This window comes from Agelaius phoeniceus, chromosome 20 (assembly GCF_051311805.1).
Source record: "Agelaius phoeniceus isolate bAgePho1 chromosome 20, bAgePho1.hap1, whole genome shotgun sequence".
Classification (NCBI taxonomy): domain Eukaryota; kingdom Metazoa; phylum Chordata; class Aves; order Passeriformes; family Icteridae; genus Agelaius; species Agelaius phoeniceus.
Window position 1 is genome coordinate 2,414,786 of NC_135284.1, and position 21,575 is coordinate 2,436,360.

Consider the following 21,575-nt stretch of genomic DNA (forward strand, 5'->3'; position numbering starts at 1 on the left):
CTTTTAACATATGAAGGATGATTTAGTACATCAGCTGAGCTACATCTTAAAGCTTGTACTACCAAAATATTCTGTCTAATTCCAAATACTGCCTTCTATTCCATTTCACAACACAATTCTATTCCTAGAAAGGAATATACAATTATTTGGGGGACTAAAAAATACAATTACTCCTTAATAAGTTTAAAATTTTAATTGTGGGTTTCAGTCGCCTTTTAATGTATGAAGGATGATTCAGTGCAATAGCTGAGCAACATCTTAAAGCACCCCTACATTTACCCATTTCACAATTCTATTCCCAAAAAGGAATATACAATTATTTAGGGGACTAAAAAATACAGTTACTTAGGGTGTATACAATTACTTAGGGTGTTTTAAGCAGTACAAAAGATTATAATAATTTATATGCCACTGTTTTGGTGTTAATGGAGGTTTCTAGGTCAATGGGGAACACAGGATGGGATTGAATTTGTAGAAATGCAGCAGTAAATTTAAAAATCTAATTTTCAATAGAAATAATTGATAAAAAAAAGGAGGTTTAAAAAAAGTACAAGATGCAATTTGATAATCCCACCTTAAATTTAAGCCATGAAAATGCAGCGCTGCCTCTTTAAAGAGTGACCAGATCTAGGAGTAAATAACAGCTCTTAAATGCAGGGATTCTATTTTAAGCTTGTTTTGCTGAAGCAATGTGATTTCTATTAAATGAACAATTCCTTGCCCTGCAGAACCAACTGTGCTTGATTTCCAGTCAGCCCACGAGACGGAGCAAGCTCAGATGCCCACGGTAGCTCATGGCAATGAGCACGGTTTGCCCCAGGCTGGGCAGAGCAGGAACTGCAATGTGGATTTTATCTCCACAAATCCATTGCTCAGAACCAGCAGGAGCTTGGGTTCAAGAGTGGAGAACTGGGAGCTAAGATGGACTGAATCACAGCTTCTTCACTTGAATGCATCTGTGTTTGCTCTGGGAAACGATAGCACATCAGAAATCATCATTTTCACCTCCTTGGACCCATTCTGTGTGCCCTCATCCACATCAATACATTCCCAATTACAGGACAACAACAGCTCGTGGATTTAAAGCAAGTAGGTGATAAAATTAAATCTAGCATCATTCATCCCCAGCCCATTTATTTACATTTGTAAATAAATATCATTATTTTCACACACAAAAGAAATAGAATAGAATAGAATAGAATAGAATAGAATAGAATAGAATAGAATAAAATATAATAGAATAAAATAGAAAAGAATAAATAAAAATAAAATAAAATAAAATAAATAAAAATAAAATAAAATAAAATAAAATAATAAATAAAAATAAATAAAATAAAATAAAATAATAAAATAATAAAATAAAATAAAATAATAAAATAAAAATAAATAAAATAAAATAAAAAATAAAAATTAATAAAATAAAATAAAATAATAAAATAAAATAATAAAATAAAATAAAAAATAAAATAAAATAAAATAAAATAAAATAAAATAATAAAAGTGGTTTCCTTCCTCACCCCCTCAATCCCCCATTCAAGTCACATCAATCTAGCCCAAGAATGGTCAGCCCCAAAGCAGAGATGGTTCCCCAGCTCTGTGGAAGAGGATGGGAGCTGTTTTTCCTGGCACAAAGCCATGCATCAGAGATTGGATGTGTCTCTCCCAAAGCCATGAGCTCTCAGTGACTCCCCAGAGCCAGAGCTGGGGTTTCAGCCTCTTGCAGGCCCTGCAAGGTTCTGAGCTTTCTTTTTAGTGAATACAGAAAGAATAGCAGGGAAGAATGGGAAAGGAAGAGACTCATTCAGAAAATCTGCTGGAGTATTTCTATTATTATATATTATTTATAACAGAGTATTTTTAGCTAAAAATCCCAGAAGTTCAGTCTACAGGTGGGCTGAGAAGAAAACACTGGTTTGTTTTACATTTTTAAGCTAAACCCAGCTGATCCCATGTTTACACCTGGTGGGATGGAAGAGCCACAAAAAGACAGTTCAGAAGCTAAAATAAAAAATCAACTCATTCTACCTCAGAGGATCCCTTCATTTCATATCCTGCCAGTATCCATTTCCTCAGTGTAACATTTCATTATGTTTGATACAAAGGAATGCTGGAAATGCATGAAATCTTATACAATACAAATGAACAAAATACAAAATGAAATGTATGAAATGAAATACAAAATACAAATGAAATCTTTGTGGTGGTGTTTGAAATCCCCAAATTGATGGCAAATAATGCCTTACAAAGCTTGTCCATCACCACTCTGCATTTCCAACAGCTTGGGCAGCTGATAGTGACACACACAGGCAAAACATGGGGATCATATTCAGCTTTTGGCAAAGATTCAGTCTCAAAAATCTCTCCTTAAGCTCAGCTGTCTTTATATGCATGGAATAAATGAAGGAAAATGCAGAAGTGTCCTGGGCTTACCTGCACAGATCCCTCAGCATGGAGCTCACCCTCCACTTTTAAGAAAAAAATCCAGAATTTTCTCATCTAAATTTCAAAGGGTCCAATTGAGAATTCAGTTTGCTCACAGTGAAATACAATAGCTAGAAATAAATTTCTTCCTGTTGACTCCATTAAACCCTGTCCATGTTCATCCTTCAGGGGCTGATTAACTTCTTCTTTTTCAGTGCCAAAACTAACATAAAATTACATGTCTGAGAATTCAAGTCTACAGCACTTGTGTAAATATGTTTTGTTCTGGTTTTCCTTTCATGAAAGACATGGATGGCTGCTATTTTCCCATCCCTTTTCAGATGTAATACTACAGACATTGCAGCAAATTAGGTACAGGCAAATATATTCAGTGACCTGAGCTCAGCTATAACTATCATTTCAAATATCTGTGGTAGAAATCAGATAAATCATATAAAATTATCTAGGTAAATATTCATCCTACCTTTTACAAAAATAGTATTTTAGTATTTCCTGTCCAAATCATTCCATTATAATTTTATTATACCAAATAAACTGATCTGACTTACCCATGACTGCACTTTATTACTGAAATTTGTAACCTCAGCTCCTATCAAAGGACTTGGAGAAATGGACTGAAGGACACAGCTCCTGCACTGCAAGTAACTTGTCAGAGAAGATTCCTTCTCATTCCAAACAGCATTTAAAGACAAACTGCCATCCAGGTCTTCCAAAAACAAAGAAACAGTGGTTTATATAGGAATCAAGAGAGATGTTTAAAAGAGATATAGGTAATTTTATCAGTTGCATCTCACACATTTCAAACTGTCAGAAAGATTGGGTAAAGAAGGCTCAGTCCTTGTGGCAAAACCACCTCTCATTTACTGTGCCAGCCTCACACCAGGGGATGGGCAGCAGAACTGCCCACAGATAAAGAAAATTCTTTATTTCTGCTCTCTGCCACCTGAGGAAGCCAAGGGCTGCACAAGGCCTGGGCTGACAGCTGGAGGGAATTCCTGTCACACTTCTGTTTAACCACAGGTACATGTGGCCAGTTCCTGCAGTCAACTGGCAAGAAATGGATTCTGTGCTCATTGTCCTTTTCTTTTATTCTTCAGCAGGATTTATGAAAGGACCCAACAAATCTGGCAGTGCAGGGGACACTGGAGCTCCTTTTCAGTGTTTTAAATGTGCAGAGCCCACAGAGCTCTGAGGAGGGAAAATCTCACCAGGAGCTTCCCAAAAGGTCCAAGGGAGGGGTGGCAAATTGTTGCTATTTAATTGAATTTAAAGCAAAAGGACTTGACAAATATTAGCTGGAATTGATCAGGGAGAACTTACCTTTCACTGGCATCTGATAAACCTCCAAAGTCTCTTTAAGGTGACCAAGACTTGCAGCATCTGAGATGACCAACATCACATTATCATCTTCTGAAATGGCCTCTACTTTACACTTACAGTTATTAATGGATTCTTTGCTTCTTATATTGGCATTTCTGAAGAGTTTCCAGATTATTTGCAGCTCACTATTACTGTAGCAAGCTTTTCTCAAAATTCCTATAATTTAAAAAGTGGGGTGTAAGACTTATATACACACATGGTTTTGAATACAGTACTGTTCAACCATGCTGCAAACTTTCCACATTTACAAGATGGGAATTTAGGCCCTGATCCAATACCCACTGCAGGCACTGAAAAGACTTCTATTGCTGTAAATGGCCCTTGGAAGAAGGCCTTCTTTAAAATTTTTAATGTGTCCAAAATTTACTTTTCAACAGATAATTTTCCCCTTGTTATTACTCCCAAATCGACCAGCGAGCTTGGATCCACTTTGAATAAAGCCATTTATTTTTTAATTTTCAGATTTTTTAACTTTCCTCAATCAACTGGCATCTGAGATTCAGTTTAAACAACATAAAACTCCTTGCTGACAACAGCCACCCTGACATTCAGGCATTCTGTAGGCCAGAATGCTTCTCCTGAGCCCTGGGGTTCCTGCTCAGGTTTGCTCAGAGATTTGATGATGCTGATAAATTCAGGGAGGGAATGAAAGTTCCTGATGAGATTACCCAAATCCTAAAGGTTCTTTTGGGAAAACAGGGAGGCAAGGAATGACCTGGGCTTGCCCACTGTGGACTTTTCTAACTGGCCTGGGTTTAATAGGTGCAGAAAATGGAAAATCTCCCATTGTCCCTCAGGCACAGGTTTGGTTTGCTGAAGAGATTTTTGTCCTTTCTTGCTTTCATCAGCTCCAGACTGTTTAAGCATGAAGCATCTCTAATTTGCATGGAACTGATGAGAATATCTTGTAATTAGGTCATTATCACAATGGCCCAGTGGCCTGAAGATGAAGCTTATTTTTAAAAAAATAGAATTGCTGTTACTTTTATCAGCCTTTGGACATTTCCAACTTCAAGTGTCTCACAAAACCACAAAGAGTTCCCACAAGCAGCTCATCCCCACTTTGTACAACAGAATAAAACCAAATTGATACAAAGCAGGTGACACATTGCAGAATAGCAGTGCCATTATTTCAGGCAGATTTTGATAATTCCATGCACTGGATTCCCTGAGTTCCTGTGCCAGGGTATTACCAAACTTCTCCCATAAACTGGGAGCAAATTAACACCTAATCCTGGGGAGGAACAAACCCCAGTGAATGGGCCACTATGCTCCAAAGAATTCCTCCCAGCCTCCCACAATGGCAGCAGAAGGTGCCTTCAGTTAACTCTCAAATATCAGATTTAAGCTCAGCACAGGTCAGCGTGGCAGGACCCTGAATCAAGAAAACTGCCAGAAAAAAATGACTTATTTTAAATAATTGTTCTTGTCACAACTCCCTTCTCTGCCCTCAAAGGCTTTATTTGATAAAAGGCTTTATTTATATTTATCCAGATACCAAATCCATGGAGAAATGAACCAATTATTCTAAAATATCCCCCCAGCATCCAAAACTGGGAAAGAAAAAGGGTGGATGAGAAATCCCATCCTTCCCAATGGAACAGCTGATCTTACCCTGGGCTCTGGGCAGGATTTCAGCTCCACACACAACACAGTGAAGTCCTTTCCTGCAAGGCTGCTTGGGTGCCTCCTTCTAGCAAGGCAATGCACAAATTGGTGTAAATACTGGTTTGCATACAGTAACTATGCAGACTGAAGCATTTAAATATGAATAAAGTATAATAGAAATAAATTAATACTATCTAAACTGCTTCAGAGAAATACAGTACTTGAAATGCTCAAAGGTTATCATTTATATCAGTTAATAATTCAATATACACCATGCTCAAAACGGTTAACCTTACTTAAATAGAAAAATGCCATATAAAATATGAGGGATTTTACAGCCTATAACACCACAGGCTATCAAATTGTTGGGAATTTTGGAAGGAGCTTGGGATGGTTGGTGCCTTTGTGTCTCCCATGAGAAACAAAGGTTGAGTTTGTCAACCAGAGCTCTGCAGGTCAGGAAGGAACTATTTCATTGTGTGATTTCTCTTGAAAAATGCTGTAATAAATGATTCTCACTGCCTTGCACCCTGGCACTCAGCAGCCCCTCAGACCAGGCATCTCACCCATGGTACCTTCCTCTCCCGGGAGCAGCCGCTTTGCCTGAGGGCAGCTTTCCTTCTGCTGCATCTCCTCTGCACTCTCAATCCTTGAATGAATTCAAGATTTGTTAGTGTTTTAGGCAGTAGAGATTATACTGAGCTGTTATATCAAAGTAGGAAAAGCATTTTCACTATTCTAGCCTTGATAGATGTGATAAATCCAAATAAATAATTCTAGGAAATTCAGGATATTGACTTCCCTTCTGTCTGCAGGCTGGGCAGCATTTAATTCTGAGAACTACCACAAATATCTTACCTCTAACCTATCAAACAGCACAATTATTAAATAGAAAGTCCAATTCAGAATGAATTTACACCAAAAGAAACAGTCCACCCCTTACCTTCCAAACCCAGCAAACACAAAGGGGATTTATCCCCCTGCTGATTGGAGATTTTAGAGGACAGAATTTTTTTCCAGAAATCACAGTAACAAGTGCTGGTGTTTCAATCCATATCTCAGAATATTAATGTTAATTTGATATAAAGTTTAAATGGGTGTGATTTGACACAGAGCAGGCCCTGCCTTCAAGGATTTCTGATCAAAGGAAGAGGCACCACGAGCTCAAGAAAGGAACAATCTGCTCCAGATAAGGAAAAGGAGATGGATTTTCCTCTTTTTTTTTTGAATGTTATGGATTTAAAGACAGACAAATCTCCTGAAAGACAAATAAGAGGCTGTGCTGTGGGCCCCTGGATGAGCAGACAAGTGACAAAGCTGAAGTGATTTCTGTTGTCTGTTCAGACACACAAATGCACAAAGGGGTTTGGGGCAGAAGATTTGCTTGAGGAAAACTGAGGATCAAACCCAAGAACAGCTCTAGAGGCCAGGAGCCAACAGGAACTTCAGCATTATTTCAACAGAAATGAAGAATATTTCCCTTTAGATGTCTCAGAGGTTTCCAATACTGATACCAACAGGAATTTCAGCATTATTTCTATAGAAATGAAGAATATTTCTCTTTAGATGTCTCAGAGGTTTCCAGTACTGATCCAAACAGGAACTTCAGCATTATTTCTATAGAAATGAAGAATATTTCTCTTTAGATGTCTCAGAGGTTTTCAATACTGATCCCAACAAGAATTTCAGCATTATTTCTATAGAAATTAGGAATATTTCTCTTTAGATGTCTCAGAGGTTTCCAATACTGATACCAACAGGAACTTCAGCATTATTTCAATAGAAATGAAGAATATTTCTCTTTAGATGTGTCATAGGTTTCCAATACTGGCATTTTTGCCCTATTAACTAAACCAAACCTGTCAGTGAAATCCAGGACACCTAAACCAAGGAAACTTGGCCATCAATATTGTAAAAATTGAAGCAAAAGCCTTTTGCCAAATCCTGCCAGTTGTGGAAATTCTAGTGTTCTTCTCATTCTTGCAAACAGTGTCCAATTTCATGAAGATGAATTTATTTTATAAAGGAAGGGCACAATTGAAATCCTATTGATCTGAGCATGCTCACAGCTCTGTAGGGAGGGACTCAAAATGTTATTTAGATGAACTTCTATGGGAAGTGACCAGTTAATAATTTCATTTCTACTCTCAAACAAAAAGGATCAAGACATATGAACCAATCTTTAGATGGCAAAAATCCTGCATCTTCACATGAATGTAGGATGGCAATGGAGAATCTTTTCTTAAAAAGTCACTATGTTTTATTACAGAAAAATCCTGGCTCTTTTCATTGCAGAAAATGAAAGAAACATTAAAATACTAAAAAAAAAAAAAAAAAAAATAGACTGGGCAAGATTCAAAGACCTTTGTGTACAATTTACATTTTATATGTTACATGTAAAAAGTGCTTGTAGGACATACAAATGAGAACAGGTTTAGACAAGAATAAACACAGAATCCAGCCAACAGAAAAGGATTCCTCTCACAAAAGCAAAACTTCAAGAAATCTCAATTTTTTTTCTCAAGAAGCTTCTCATCTTCATCAAATATCAAAATGTGCACAGCTCCTGCTGGACATTCTGATGTAAGAGATTGGCAGGAATCAAAGTACTGGAAAATAAACCTGTTGTGGTATTTAGGCTGAATCTGTGACTTGATCTGCAAAGATGCTGCTCTACTTGTTTTACTAAACAAACCCCAATCTAACAAATGTAGGAAACCATAATTTGGTTATGTGGGTGTTTGGCTTTCTGAAGAAGACCCCACTTACTTGACTGTATTTAATGGTGGATTAATTAAATCTGTCCTAGACAAACCAATAATTCCAGGCCAGATCCTACTTGGGTTTCTATTCAGAATTTCCAGACATGATGGCCTCCAGCCATGAAGTCAGGATGGAGAATCTTCATCCTATCTCTAGAAAACTGCACATGGCAAAACTCCCCCAGTGAAAATGCCCAAGATAAAATGAGAGATGGAGCCTGAGGGAAGCTTTTGCTCCATGAGGACAGGGAAGGTGCAGCTGCCCCGGGCTGTTTTGAGGGCTGCTCACCACAAGTGCCACAGGAGCTGTCACCAGGTGCCACCACTGCCCAGCAGAGAGGATGACACACCTTTATTTCGGGATCTGGAGAGGCTGATTTTCCTTTTTGGGGTGCTCATCTCCTGAGCTCCTCCCTGCTCTGCTCCTGCAGCCCCAGCTGTGCTGTCCCTGCTCCTCACATCCTCCATGGTCCCATGGGGGCTCCTGCCAGCCTCAGCTTTCCCAGGCCCGTTCTGAGCTCCTGAGGTGCTGGTGGCAAAAGGAGCAGCAGGGACTGTGGAGTTCCCACATTCCCCCCAAAGCCCAGAGGTGGAACAGGCTGGGACTGGGGGCTCAGTTCTCTGCTCCTCTGGCTCTGCATCATCATACAGTTCTGGAGTGAAGTAAATGCTCTCATCCTCATCCTCATCCTCATCTAATGCTGAGGGGAGCTCCCTGCAGGGCTCAGCTCCAGGATGTCCTTCAGCACCTGGGGCCTCAGCACTCCCAAGTGAAACATGACTTGTTTCCAAACATGATTCTGCTCCACTTGCTTTGTGCTCTGCAATTAATGCTGATTGGCATTGATTGCAATGATCAACAAGGTCCCTGGGCCCATTCCCATGCTGCTGCCTGCTGCTCTCTGTGGCCCTGCAGTTCTGGGCTGCAGGAGTTGAAGTCAGTGGCTCAGGGCAGAATTTCTCCTCCACAACATCAGCATTGCCCCAACCATTCGTTTCTTCTCTCTCTATTTTGATTGCTGCCATTTTGGGGGTGCAGTCCATGTCTTTCCTTCTCTGTTTTTCATGGTGAGAATGGCTCTCTACATCAACTTTCTGGTCACCTGTGACAAATCACAAAACATAAATTAATTGTATCTGATTTACAACATGTTTAGCACATCAGAATTACCACTGCTTTAGAAGGTTTATAGTGATTTTACAACATTCATTAAAAAGAATGTTGTAAAATCACTATAAACAATAATACAAACAAAAGCCCAGATGTTATAAGTATCTTTGCACATGAATTGTCTTAATTAAATGAATAGATTAACAGGCACATAAAGGTAGAGTATGGCTGGATTTGAAATTTGTAATCTTTATTATTGTGCTCTTTCTTGATTGAAATGAAATCAGAACCTTTCCTAAAATTTAGGGATGGATTTCACTTTTGAAGCTGGAACTAGAGGAGATCACATGGAAGGTGTCTCACAGCAATGCCCAAACAACAGATGTAGGTTGAACCAGAGCTCAACTTGCAATAATGCTAATCTTGATGCGTTTCAAATATATTTTAAATTATCTTCATAGTGCTCAATGGAAAAAGAAATTAAAATGAAACCATTTTTGATTGTACTATAAACTTATCAAAGATTACTCTTTTAAGACAACCAGATGGAACAAGAATTAATTTCAGTCTGTTGAGCACAGCTCCTCCACATTTGTGAATAATTACCATTTTCCACAATAGCACTTCTGTAATTTAAAAAAACCATTTGTTTCCTCCAAAAAAGACTCAAGTCCCCATTTGAAATTGCCAGTGGAAATGAACATACTTTGTTTGACTGCTGCCGTGCTGCCACTTGGCTGATCCCATGCTGTGGGAGGAACTGAGCTGATGCTTGCAGCAAAATCAACTCCTGAGTCCAAATTCTGCTCCTGCCTTGTGGCAGGAGCACCAGGGGACAGAGGAGCGCTGTTCTCCTGAGGAGAGCCCTGTGGGAGGTGCCTGGGCTGTGCAGGGAGCTGGGAGCCGGGCCCTGGGGAGGGCTCTGCACCGCTCTGGTTGCGGAGGGCGAAGGCGCGCAGGGAGCGCAGGGCGCTGCCGAAGGAGCCGTGGTGCTGCACCTGCTGCCGGATCCACTTGGACAGTCCTGGGGGGAGACACCTTATTGCAAAATACTTATTGCAAAATATCAGCACCTTCCAAGAAACACCTTATTGCAAAATATCAGCACCTTATTGCAAAATATCAGCACCTTACAAAAAACACCTTATTACAAAATATCAGCACCCTCTCAAAATATCAGCACCTTACACCAAAATATCGGCACCCTACACCAAAATATCAGCACCTTCTCTAAATATCAGCACCTTACACCAAAATATCAGCACCCTACACCAAAATATGGGCACCCTACAGCAATATATCAGCACCTTACACCAAAATATCGGCACCTTACACCAATATATGGGCACCCTACACCAAAATATCGGCGCCTTACACCAAAATATCAGCGCCTTACACCAAAATATCGGCACCTTCTCAAAATATCAGCACCTTACACGAAAATATCAACTCCTTACTCCACAATATCAGTGCCTTACTCCACAATATCAGCACCTTACACCAAAATATCAACTCCTTACACCAAAATAACAACATATCCAAAATATCAGCACCTTACACCAAAATATCAGCACCTTACTCCACAATATCAGCACCTTACACCAAAATAACCACATATCCAAAATTTCAGCACCTTACTCCACAATATCAGCACCTTACTCCACAACATCAGCACCCTACACCAAAATATCAGCTCCTTACTCCACAATATCAACTCCTTACACCAAAATAACAACATATCCAAAATATCAGCTCCTTACTCCACAATATCAGCTCCTTACTCCACAATATCAGCTCCTTACTCCTCAATATCAGCTCCTTACTCCACAATATCAGCTCCTGTGCAGGCATTTCCCAGCCCTAGTCAGCAGCCTAAGGAGGAGCAGCTCTCTGGGCACTGACAAACCCAACGTTCCCAGGCATGGAGCTGGGGCTGGCTGGGAGAAGCTCAGAGGAAAGAAAGAGAAACAATTCTTATCTGAACCTGCTGGTAACAGCTGGTGCTGTGAACATGTGCAGTGTGCTGTGGAGATTTCCTCATCAAAGGGTGCTTCACTAATTACTCAGTGGTGATGTGCTTGAAATGAGGTCCACCTGTATCTAACAGTTTGTAAAAGAACAATGGGTTCCTTAATAAAGAATTCTTGATCAACCTTCTGTGATACCTGGAGTTTCTGCTAATTATTGATCAACATTCTATAATACATGGAGTCTCTGCTAATTCTTGATCAACCTTCTGTAATACATGGAGTCTCTGCTAATTATTGATCAACCTTCTGTGATACATGGAGTCTATGCTAATTATTGATCAACCTTCTGTGATACATGGAGTCTCTGCTAATTATTGATCAACCTTCTGTAATACATGGAGTCTATGCTAATTATTACCTGGCCAGGGGCCTGTTACAATGACACTCTAAGAGTGCAAATATTTCTGTGTAGGTACAGTCTCAAAGGTTTCAAGAATTTGCTCATGAAGCTACAACAATTCCTCTTTTCCAGGGCTAAGAACCTGATTTATTCAATGGCAGTATTCTGATAAGAAAACTAAAAATATCTTTCTTTTTCTTTTTCACAAGTCTTCTTTTTAGGTTCAAACTGCTGCCTTGCATAAACATCATTATACTTCTTTGTGCCTGGCTGTTCATTCTGCTTGTTATCATGAATTATTTAAAAGTGGCTTACACAGAGTGCAGCTATTTATGATCATATTAACAGGGTCTGATAAAAATTTGAATAAAATGAAGCTTTTCACAACTTTGTGTCAGATTAAGTAACAGTAACTCAAAGAATCACAACTGTTCTACAACTACAGGTTTTATAATAACCTGCTCCTATCAAACTAACCAAAATATTAAATATCAGATGTCTTGAGCAGAACAGCTTTTTACATTATATTGGAGCACAAGTAAAAACTGACTGTCTCAATGTTAGAAAGTGTTCCTGAACCCATTTAAATATTCTTTGTATATCAATTAAAAAAAAACAAAACAAAAAACCCAAACCCACAACAACAACAGAGATCTTCACTCTTCTGTGAAGTTTTACTTTTTAGAGAAAGAAACCTTACCAAGTGTTGAACATATGCATTATTTGTGCTCCTATGTGAATTTCTAGAGTTTCCTGCAATAATTTCAGTGTATTTTTAGTAGATCAAGAAGGAGCTGGACTCAACTGCAGCAGCTGAGCTCCACCTGCTGACTGAGCCCAGCATGGGCTGGTGAGCTCAGCTCTGCCCAGCAAAAAGGGCAGGAACAAAGGTGGAAACACATTCCTAAGCATTCATCTTCTACTTTTTATTTTTTTAAAGGTTGTGTGCAGGATCTGCTTTATTTCACCTGCATTTATTTCTACCCAGTGTAAAACTACAAACAGAAACTCCTTGTTGTATATTGAATATTCAGCAGCTCAATTTCTGTTCCATGGCTGGGGCACATTCTGACCCTTCCTACTCCCCTGTATTTGTACAACCACATTTCTGTAATTCAGAGATCTCAGTATTTTTCAACATTAGGAGTTTCCCCAAAGGATTTTTACCTCTTACCAGTTATGTATTTATTGGGGTTTCACCTCTTACCAGTTATGTATTTATTGGGGTTCTTCCTGAAGCGGTCATCCACTAAAATAAGAGCCCCCCAGTCATTCCTGTGCCTTATACACCTAAAAGTGAGGGGGAAAAAAAGAATATTTATGTAATTAGAGGGCACCCAGCAAAAATCTGTGGGGAATTAGGAAACAGGGATTGCTCTGAGTCAGCTGGAATATGCAAAATTATACAGGAGGTGCTCTTCTACTGGAGGCACCAAAAATTGTTATGGATGCCATGGAAGCTTCATTTTCCTTCAGCTGTTGAATGTACCTGAAAACAGCTAAATGAAAAATAAAGCACACAAATATTCAACAGCCAATCAAACCACACAATTCATTTTCCACTCTTAACTGGGCAGTGTAAATATTACAGAGCTTCCTGTGTGGAATGTTCTGGTTTTATCAAAATTCCTCCCCACAGCTCAGGTTAGCAAGGTCTTTGGCTCGTGGTTTGATAAGGAATTTGTCCCTTTGTGTCAGAATGGAAGCCATTTTCTCCATTTTAGACCACCCAAATAATAAATTAAACAATAAGTAATTGTCACTAAAACTTGATTTAAGTTCAAGCTGATTTATTTCACTACTGGTATTTCACAAGTGAGAGCTTTCTTAACCTATGGAATTAATGCTCAGGAATTGAAGAAATCAGGCCTGTACCAACAAGAATCCCCAGTGAGATTTCCTAATGTTACAATTTCTCTCCATTTTCTCTCTAAGCCTTCATTTATGTCATCACATTTGCATTAGGACTAATTCAGATCAGAAGAGTTTTCCAGCTGATGTTTCTGTGCCTCTGTAGCCATGACAGATGCACAGCACCTACAATAGATTTGGATGACAGCTCTAATCTTTATTTATATGATAGATTTTGTTGAAGGAGGATGAATTAATTCTACCTTGTTAACAACATTTGGGGGAATTTTTCCATCTAGGAAATGGAAGCTGCACCACTCCTTCTAAATCTGGGAAGAGATCAGTGAGCACAATAATTGAATTGACCTTTTGCAAAGGTCTGAAAAACCCCACTGCTATTTCTCCCTTTCAAAAACCCTTGTAGGCTAAATATCAAACAACTGTTCTGGGCCCACTGAGAGTGTGAACAATTAGTGCATGGGAAAAGGCCTAAGGATCTTCATTTGCTTTTCAAGCTCAAGAAATATTTGTCTCTGCTTGTGCTTTTTTTCTCTGTGTATCTTGACTATGAGCAATAAAACTTCAACTAAATTGAAGTGGGTTCTGAATGTAAAATAAAATCTGAAATATAACAATGCACAACAGGCTGAAAAGCAGAGAATTGTCAGCACAGAGCAGCTCAAGAGACAGAATTTGCAATATGAGAGGTTTGGCCTTACTCTTTTGTGCTTAAAGAGGGGAATAAATCCATAAAGATCTCCCTTAAAAAGTTGTACAAATTTCTATAATTTTAGTTATGTTTCTCTCACCTTCCCAGGGCTTGGTTGAGAGCTCTGTAAGCTTGAATTTCATACCACTGACTCCCTGATAAAAGGCCTCTTGTGCTTTTGTGCTGGTCATTGTACTTCCTCTTTAATTCAACCTAAGAAGGAAATAATAAAATATTTGGTTTAGGAATGCTGTTGAAAAGGAGATATTCTAAAAGGGGAAAACAAGCAAACAGTGATTAAATAAGAGAATATATAAACTGTGCTTCAGTGTTTCACCTCTGTATTTTGTACCCTAACCAATTCTGGCTTCTGAAATTGCCCTTAGCTGTGATCTGTTCCAATAATTTGAATTATTGGCATGAGCAGCACACACTCATCCCAAGCTCTGTGCCAGGGAGAGGAGGATGAATGCTCAGACAGGTGAAAACCCCAGAGCAGGGACAGGTGATGGGCTCCAAAGCCCAGACTCACTGGCCCTTCCAAAAGGAAATGCCCCACTGGGGCTCTCCCTTTGTCCCCAAAGCCACTCCTTAACTCAGGCTGGGACCAGACTCTGATTTCCCAGTGAGGCTTCAGCAAATTCAACTTCTCCTCCTTGACAGAAGCTGCAGAAGAGCTCTGGGGACAGAGGGAGCTCTGCCAAAGAGCAGCAGTCAGTGACACCGAGCAAAACTCCAGCCTGGCACCAGCTCCTGAGCTCTGGAAATGTTTCACTGCAGAGCATGGGGAGACCAGGCAGGGAAAACTTGTTCCCTTTTTAAAACTCATCCCTGATGCTTCAGAACCTGGAATGAACTGCCCAAGAAATCCCTTCCCAATCAGGATAACCACACACAGTGCCTGCTCTGAACTGGAACAATTTGCATTAGAACATTATTGATATCAAAAGGTTTTATTATTATTATTATTATTATTATTCAACCAGAGGAACTGAATGATTATTTTTTTAAAGAAGCATAAAACTACACCAAAAAGGGTCTTTCTGCTGCTCTTTTGTGAGTATTAACCTTTCTAAACTGACAAGTGAAAGGACACGCTTCAGGAGAGAAAACAGCAGACTTCTAACCTCTTCTGACAGGTAACTTTCAAGTTGCATTTGGACAAGAAATTTTATTTTATGTACTTATGCCCTTTAAATTGCCTGTCAAATTTACAAATTCAATCTTTACAGCCAGAAAGTAAATTCAGTTTGATTTCACAGATTTAATATTTGTTCCAGTCACTCAGAATTTACTGACTGGCATGTGAGGTTTCCTTTTTAATTTCCCAAACAGAAGATGATTTCTTCTGAATGGTCTATGAACATTAAACCATTCCTTGAAAAGGAACTTGGCTTTACCTGTGCATTTCTACAAACTGAAATACTACCTGGAGAAGGAAAAGGGTACTGCTCACCTCTGGAAATGAGGAATGATGATGGAAAAGTTCACTGAAGCCTTTAAAACAGAACCACTGACAATATTCTCCTGGGTGTCTTTTGCATCTGTCTTCTAGTCCTGGTCAGTTTTATAACAATTTATTTTTTGGAAGAATTGTGTTATCAGTAAGGTTATGGCCATTTGGAACCAGTGGAGGTTTACCAGCCCCTCACTTTGCACAGCCTGTGCAAACAGTGCTGGAATTACTGCTCCTGTCTTATGCTGAAAAATGACATTATTTTAAATACCTGCACAAACTCACTGAAGTAGCAATAAAGTGCAAACCAGTCAGATCACCTAAATAAAATACATTACTTCCACATTCTTCTAATGTCAGTGTTATCAAGTTTACTGTTTGTATGCACACCACCAATGACATCTCATTTATATGATATAAAACCCAATTTTTAATTGAAAACCCCATGAGTTTGGGAGGGGGTTTCACCCCAATCCCTTGCTCTAAGGGTGTTATATATCTCTAAAACTTCCTTCTATTAATTTTCCAAGAGTTACCAGACAAGAAGCATTGTGTTTTGTGCCTGCAGTGCTCCTGCCTCAGCAGAGATGTGAGTTCAGTGTGCAGGGGGATGTCACAGACACATTTTATGGAAAATCCTTTCCTGAGCATTTTTCCTCCTGAGAAGCTGAGAGGAACAAACTGTACCCAATGGTTATCTGCTGCTGTGGAATGCAACAGGTGCAGCTGGGATTGGCTCATGTGGTTGTTTCTAATTAATGGCCAATCACAGCCCAGCTGGCTCGGACAGAGAGTCCACAAGCCTTTGTTATCATTCCTTCTTTTTCTATTCCTAGCCAGCCTTGTGATGAAATCCTTTCTTCTATTCTTTTAGTATAATAGTTTTAATGTAACATATATCATAAAATAATAAATCAGCCTTGTCAAACACGGAGTCAGATCCTCGTCTCTCCCCTCATCCTCAGAGCCCTGTGAACACAGGGGGAGGCTGTGCAGGTAAAAGGCCAGGGCCTGTCATTTTAATGCAATCAGAATCCATTTCATTGTGGACCTGCTGCACTCCCCCCATCAGTTCCAGGCCAGATTCAAGCTGACATGTTACATATGTGAAAAAGGCAGTGCCTCCTGCTAGCAAATCTCCACAACGTGCAGGAAAGCACGGGCTAGAAGGGATTAGTTAAAATGTCAAAAGACAGCCTTTTACTTTTACCTGTTCATCCTTAAAAACATCCTCCCAGCTCTGGGGCAGGATTTGCAGACAAAGAGCTGCACGAGGCCCCTGGCAAGCTCTGCCATGCTGTAGCTGTCACCCAGATTAGGCTTTGATCAGTCTGGGAGGTCACGGGCACTGCCAGCTGCCCCCGTTCCACCTGCACACCCCTCCTGCCTCTAATGCTTAATGACTCTGACATCTTTCACTCTGCAGCATCAGCTGGGAAGCAGCACGAGAAAAGAGAAATGCCATGAACAATTCTTGGTTTTTTAAAGGATTGGAAAGATACTTGGAGGCACTTTGTGCTACAGCTCAAGTGTATTTTTCAAACAGAATTAGCAATGGAGGTTTTCCTGCAATGACAACAACATTAAATGACATTTGTTACATTAGATTTTAAAAGAAGTTACCTCCTTTATGTGAACAGACTCAGATTATTCAGGCTATAATGGATTTATACTGTGGTGACCATGGATTGTATGAGTTAATTCACAGCACAAAGCTGGGAAGGGCAACTCAAAAATTACAGCTTGGTTTTGACCCCCAAAATGACCTGCAAATTCACACACAGAGCCTTGGAGCAACACACCAGGCTGGACCAGGTTTATTCACAATACACAAACAGTATTTAAAGCAGGTATGCAAATACCAATCTAACATGGACTACTTATGGACTAATTATTTCCACAGAAAAATCAGTCAGGATACTGTAAACTGATTTATCAGTTTACAACAACATTAAATGACGTTTGTTACATTAGATTTTAAAAGAAGTTACCTGTGGTGATATTCCTTCATGTGAACAGACTCAGATTATTCAGGCTATAATGGATTTATACTGTGGTGACCATGGATTGTATGAGTTAGTTCACAGCACAAAGCTGGGAAGGGCAACTCAAAAATTACAGCTTGGTTTTGACCCCCAAAATGACCTGCAAATTCACACACAGAACTGCAGCCTTGGAGCAACACACCAGGCTGGACCAGGTTTATTCACAACACACAAACAGTATTTAAAGCAGGTATGCAAATAGCAATCTAACATGGACTAACTATTTCTACAGAAAAATCAACCAGGACACTGTAAACTGATTTATCAGTGCCACGGCATGAAGGCTGAATGGGGTAAACCCATTTGTTCATTTTGTGCAATTTAAATCAGCAACATCAACTGTGCTTGGTTTTACTTCATCTGGCAAAGTTTGGAGGGGTATTTTTAATGCATTACTTCACTGAACCAAATGCAAACTTTGCTTTTTAAGAACAAGTACAAGTAACAGTTTGCAATTTTTTTCTTTAACAAGTCAGGCCTGTTCCTTGATAGGACATCCCCTCACAAACATCTCCAAGTGCCTCCTGTTTGCTCTGGTAGGGAAAGGAAGAGAAAAGAGCAGGGAAAGGCCAACAGAGCTGGGCCTGTGTCCCTGCAGGGCCAGGTGGAGGTGGCACAGCCACACCTGGACCAGCTCCTGCCCTTCCCTCCCCTTCCCTCTCCTCCATGGAAAGAAAAACCAGAAAATGGATAGAAACATTTTCTGCCATTCCACTCACTTGTTTCTCTGGTTTTATGAGAGGAAAAATAGTAATGAAAGCAAAGACGTTGCTCACATCATCCAAAAAAATTTTTAAAGTCACATTCATGTTTAACATCCACTAATTCCCCACGTCTTAAAAACAAACAAGCAGAGAAAACACCAGGTGGTAACTCCCCTCTTCCATCCCAAAAAAGACATAAAAATGTTTTTAGAGCAAATCTCCCGTCCTAAAAATCTCATGTGTCCACTTAGAGTCTGTCTTCCACCTGAAATAGCAATAATTAGAATTTTGCAGGAACACTTGCCATCTACTTTCCTCCTGACGAATGCCAAGGAACCATAAAAGTTTGTGAGTGCAGGAAAGTTGAAACATGAAAAGCCATTTCTTTTCTTTCACATCTGAAAATCCTTCCCTAGAAGCAGCACTGAACAGTGCAGCATTTCACTCACTTCAAAAGCAGCACGAGGGCTGGGGGTTTAACACAAATAATGCACAAGTAAAGGCCTGGCTGAGTCACAGCACGAGCCTCAAACTCCTCAGCCCTCCCAGCCATGTCTAAACACAATATTCCCATTTCTGAGCCCACAGGATGAAGATATTATGGCAGGATTTTATCTTTGAATGTTCCAAGCATTCCAAGTGCTGTGCTAATACATAAATAATGTGGAACAAGCAAATTTTTATTTGCTGAATTTTACCAAAGTAGATTCTGTCAATTACAGTAATTTATTAAGGTCATCCTAACGAGTTCATAGAACTAAATAAGGTCACTAGACACAAATATAACACTTTTATTTTCATTTCTATTTTATAGAAATACTGCATTTCCTCATAAAACAGCAACAAGCCCTCCAAGTGCCAGTGAGACCCAATCAATATTTGTACTGCTCAGTTATCATCAGGATGCTGCCACCAGAAATTGCTCAGGTGACCTTTTCTGCCTGAACATTTCTGTGTGCACTCATCAAAACTGCCTTCCTTGGATAGCACTGAATAAAAAAAGGAATCATTCCAGATCTCAGACTTGCTCTGTCTCACAGGGGACATGGAAATACCCTGGGATTGAACAGTGCAACGTGAATGGAGATAAAATCAAAACCAGAATTGCAGAGATAGAAAAAATGGCACAATAACACAGTGCAAAGGGATGTTTCCCAGCTCTGGTTAAGCATAATAATAATTTAAATTAAATGCTAAAAGAACAATAATTTTCTTAGAAATCTTGCTTTTCCTAGAATATGGTAAATAAGAAACAAATTTTTCTAGCAATCACTTATGTAGCACAAGATTCTTTCTCCTTTCAAGGAACACAAAACATAGGCTTAAAAACTGCCACAAGCACTAGAAATTCAATATTGGGACACATCATCATTCTGAAATGATAGAAATATCTCAATTTGTTGAGAAATATCTCAACTTGAGATAGGAGAAGTGGAAACTTCAGCCAAAGAGCTGCAAGATGTTTGTATCATTAAATTACATAAAGCCCAGAAAATCACAATTGAAGGGATGATTTCCTTGGTGTAAGAATAAAGGAGATACTGGCCCATGGCAGCCAGGGGAAATAATTCCCATTCAATAATTCCCATTCCAGGCAAACTCCAGCAGTGCCTCTGCTCCCAGCTCCCAGCCCCAGTGAGTTCATTTGCCTCTGCTGATGTGAAAGAATTTGACTTTCTGCATTTTCTGCTGTGTTTTGGTCAAGGGCTGCTGGCTGTCCCACGGTGAATTCCCTCTCCTGCACAGGATCAAAAGCATCTGCAGAGGTGGAAGTGCAGAAAAGCTCCCTGGCCAGGGGGACTCTGCACTTCAGAGCTGCCCATTCTCAACATTTCTCTTTCTTTTCAGCTCCCCAAGGTAAGAACAGTAAATTATGACTTGAACTAAACAAGTCACACTTGGCTCCAAAATCAGATTTTCCTACCTCTCCTTTCAGGTCCCAGAGGTAGGCAGAGGAAATCCTGGTCACAGCCAAAGAAGTCATTTTTGGCTCTGAAATAAATTTTCCTGCTTTACTGGAGCCAAACTCTACCATTGAGAGCACCAGAGCTTTGAGCAACCCTTGAACATTTTCTTTTATATTATTTTGTTTTAGCAACCTGATTCTCCAGCAATATGAAACCCTTTGCAATAACACAGAATTAGGGGTTGGCCTCTTTCTTCAATCACTTTTGTTTAGAATCAGTCTGAGCCTGAATCATTTCTTTCTCCCTAACCCTGACAAAGTGGTTTAGACTCTTCTCTTTGTGAAAAGCAGTGAACCTAAGACACAATATGCCTAAAAATGTTGAAGTGAAACAAAATTATTATCTTTAAAGCCTCCACAGAAATTACTGTAACTTATAAAAGCACCCAGTTACTTCAGGAATTCCAATGTTTGCCATTTAATACCAGGATTTGTGGCATATACTTAGCACAAACATATGGAAAAACTAAAATTGGATATTATTCATCACACTTGACAATGAGTCTCTTGCCCAAGATTGATGTCTGGATCTAAAATGCCACACTTCAAAATATCTAAGAGAAGTTAATTAACAGTATGTTAGCATCAGATAACACATCTGTGGGATTATCCATCTCTTGCTGTCACATTATTTATGTTCCTTAATATTACAGCTCAATCAAGTCACAAATCATAAACCATATTTAGAAAGCAGGTTGATCACAGACAAGTCACATTAGTGGAGATGAGCCAACATCAAACTGCCACCATGAAATATTGCTCTGCAAAGGTCCAGTCCCACAAACCCTGCTGCCTGTGCTCAGTGCTGGGAGCATTAAGGGATCACTCCCACAAGGAAAACTCTGTGCAGGAGTGAGGGGTTATGGAATTGAGGCTTAAGAGGACTTTTATTAACCCAAAAAGCAGACATCCAAGTGTTCCTTCATGTAGAAGCCCAGCACTTTTTAGTGATTTGAACCAATCCCAGAAGTATATAATTCATGGCTATTCCTAGGGAATAGTTAATCACTTGCATTTCCTATTTTTAAAGGAAAGTCATTATCAATCATCTTATCAGTTTCCTCCCTGGTACCTCAGCTGGGCACTATTGCTGTGGGAGAGCCCCACATGCACCATTTCTGTCCAAGTCCAACCTGGCCTGTGCCACTGTGCTTTGAATTTTATGGCTGCT

General features: G+C 39.6%; 1 protein-coding gene across 5 annotated transcripts in view; it reads right to left on the bottom strand.

Annotated features, from left to right (window-relative positions):
* Positions 1–2,192: 2,192 nt before the first annotated feature.
* Positions 2,193–21,575, bottom strand: part of BRIP1 (BRCA1 interacting DNA helicase 1) — a 53,713-nt gene continuing 34,330 nt past the window's right edge. For 4 of the 5 annotated variants that reach the window (XM_077188731.1, XM_077188730.1, XM_077188728.1 and 1 more), the window contains 4 exons: positions 14,334–14,446; positions 12,881–12,963; positions 10,010–10,327; positions 4,249–9,295 (listed from right to left, as the gene is read on the bottom strand). In XM_077188731.1, the coding sequence (XP_077044846.1) occupies positions 8,502–9,295; positions 10,010–10,327; positions 12,881–12,963; positions 14,334–14,446 (1,308 nt within the window). In that variant the 3' untranslated portion in view covers positions 4,249–8,501. Of the gene's footprint in view, positions 3,979–4,248; positions 9,296–10,009; positions 10,328–12,880; positions 12,964–14,333; positions 14,447–21,575 lie in introns of those variants that run through there. The other variant, XR_013184865.1, reaches the window with a different exon arrangement.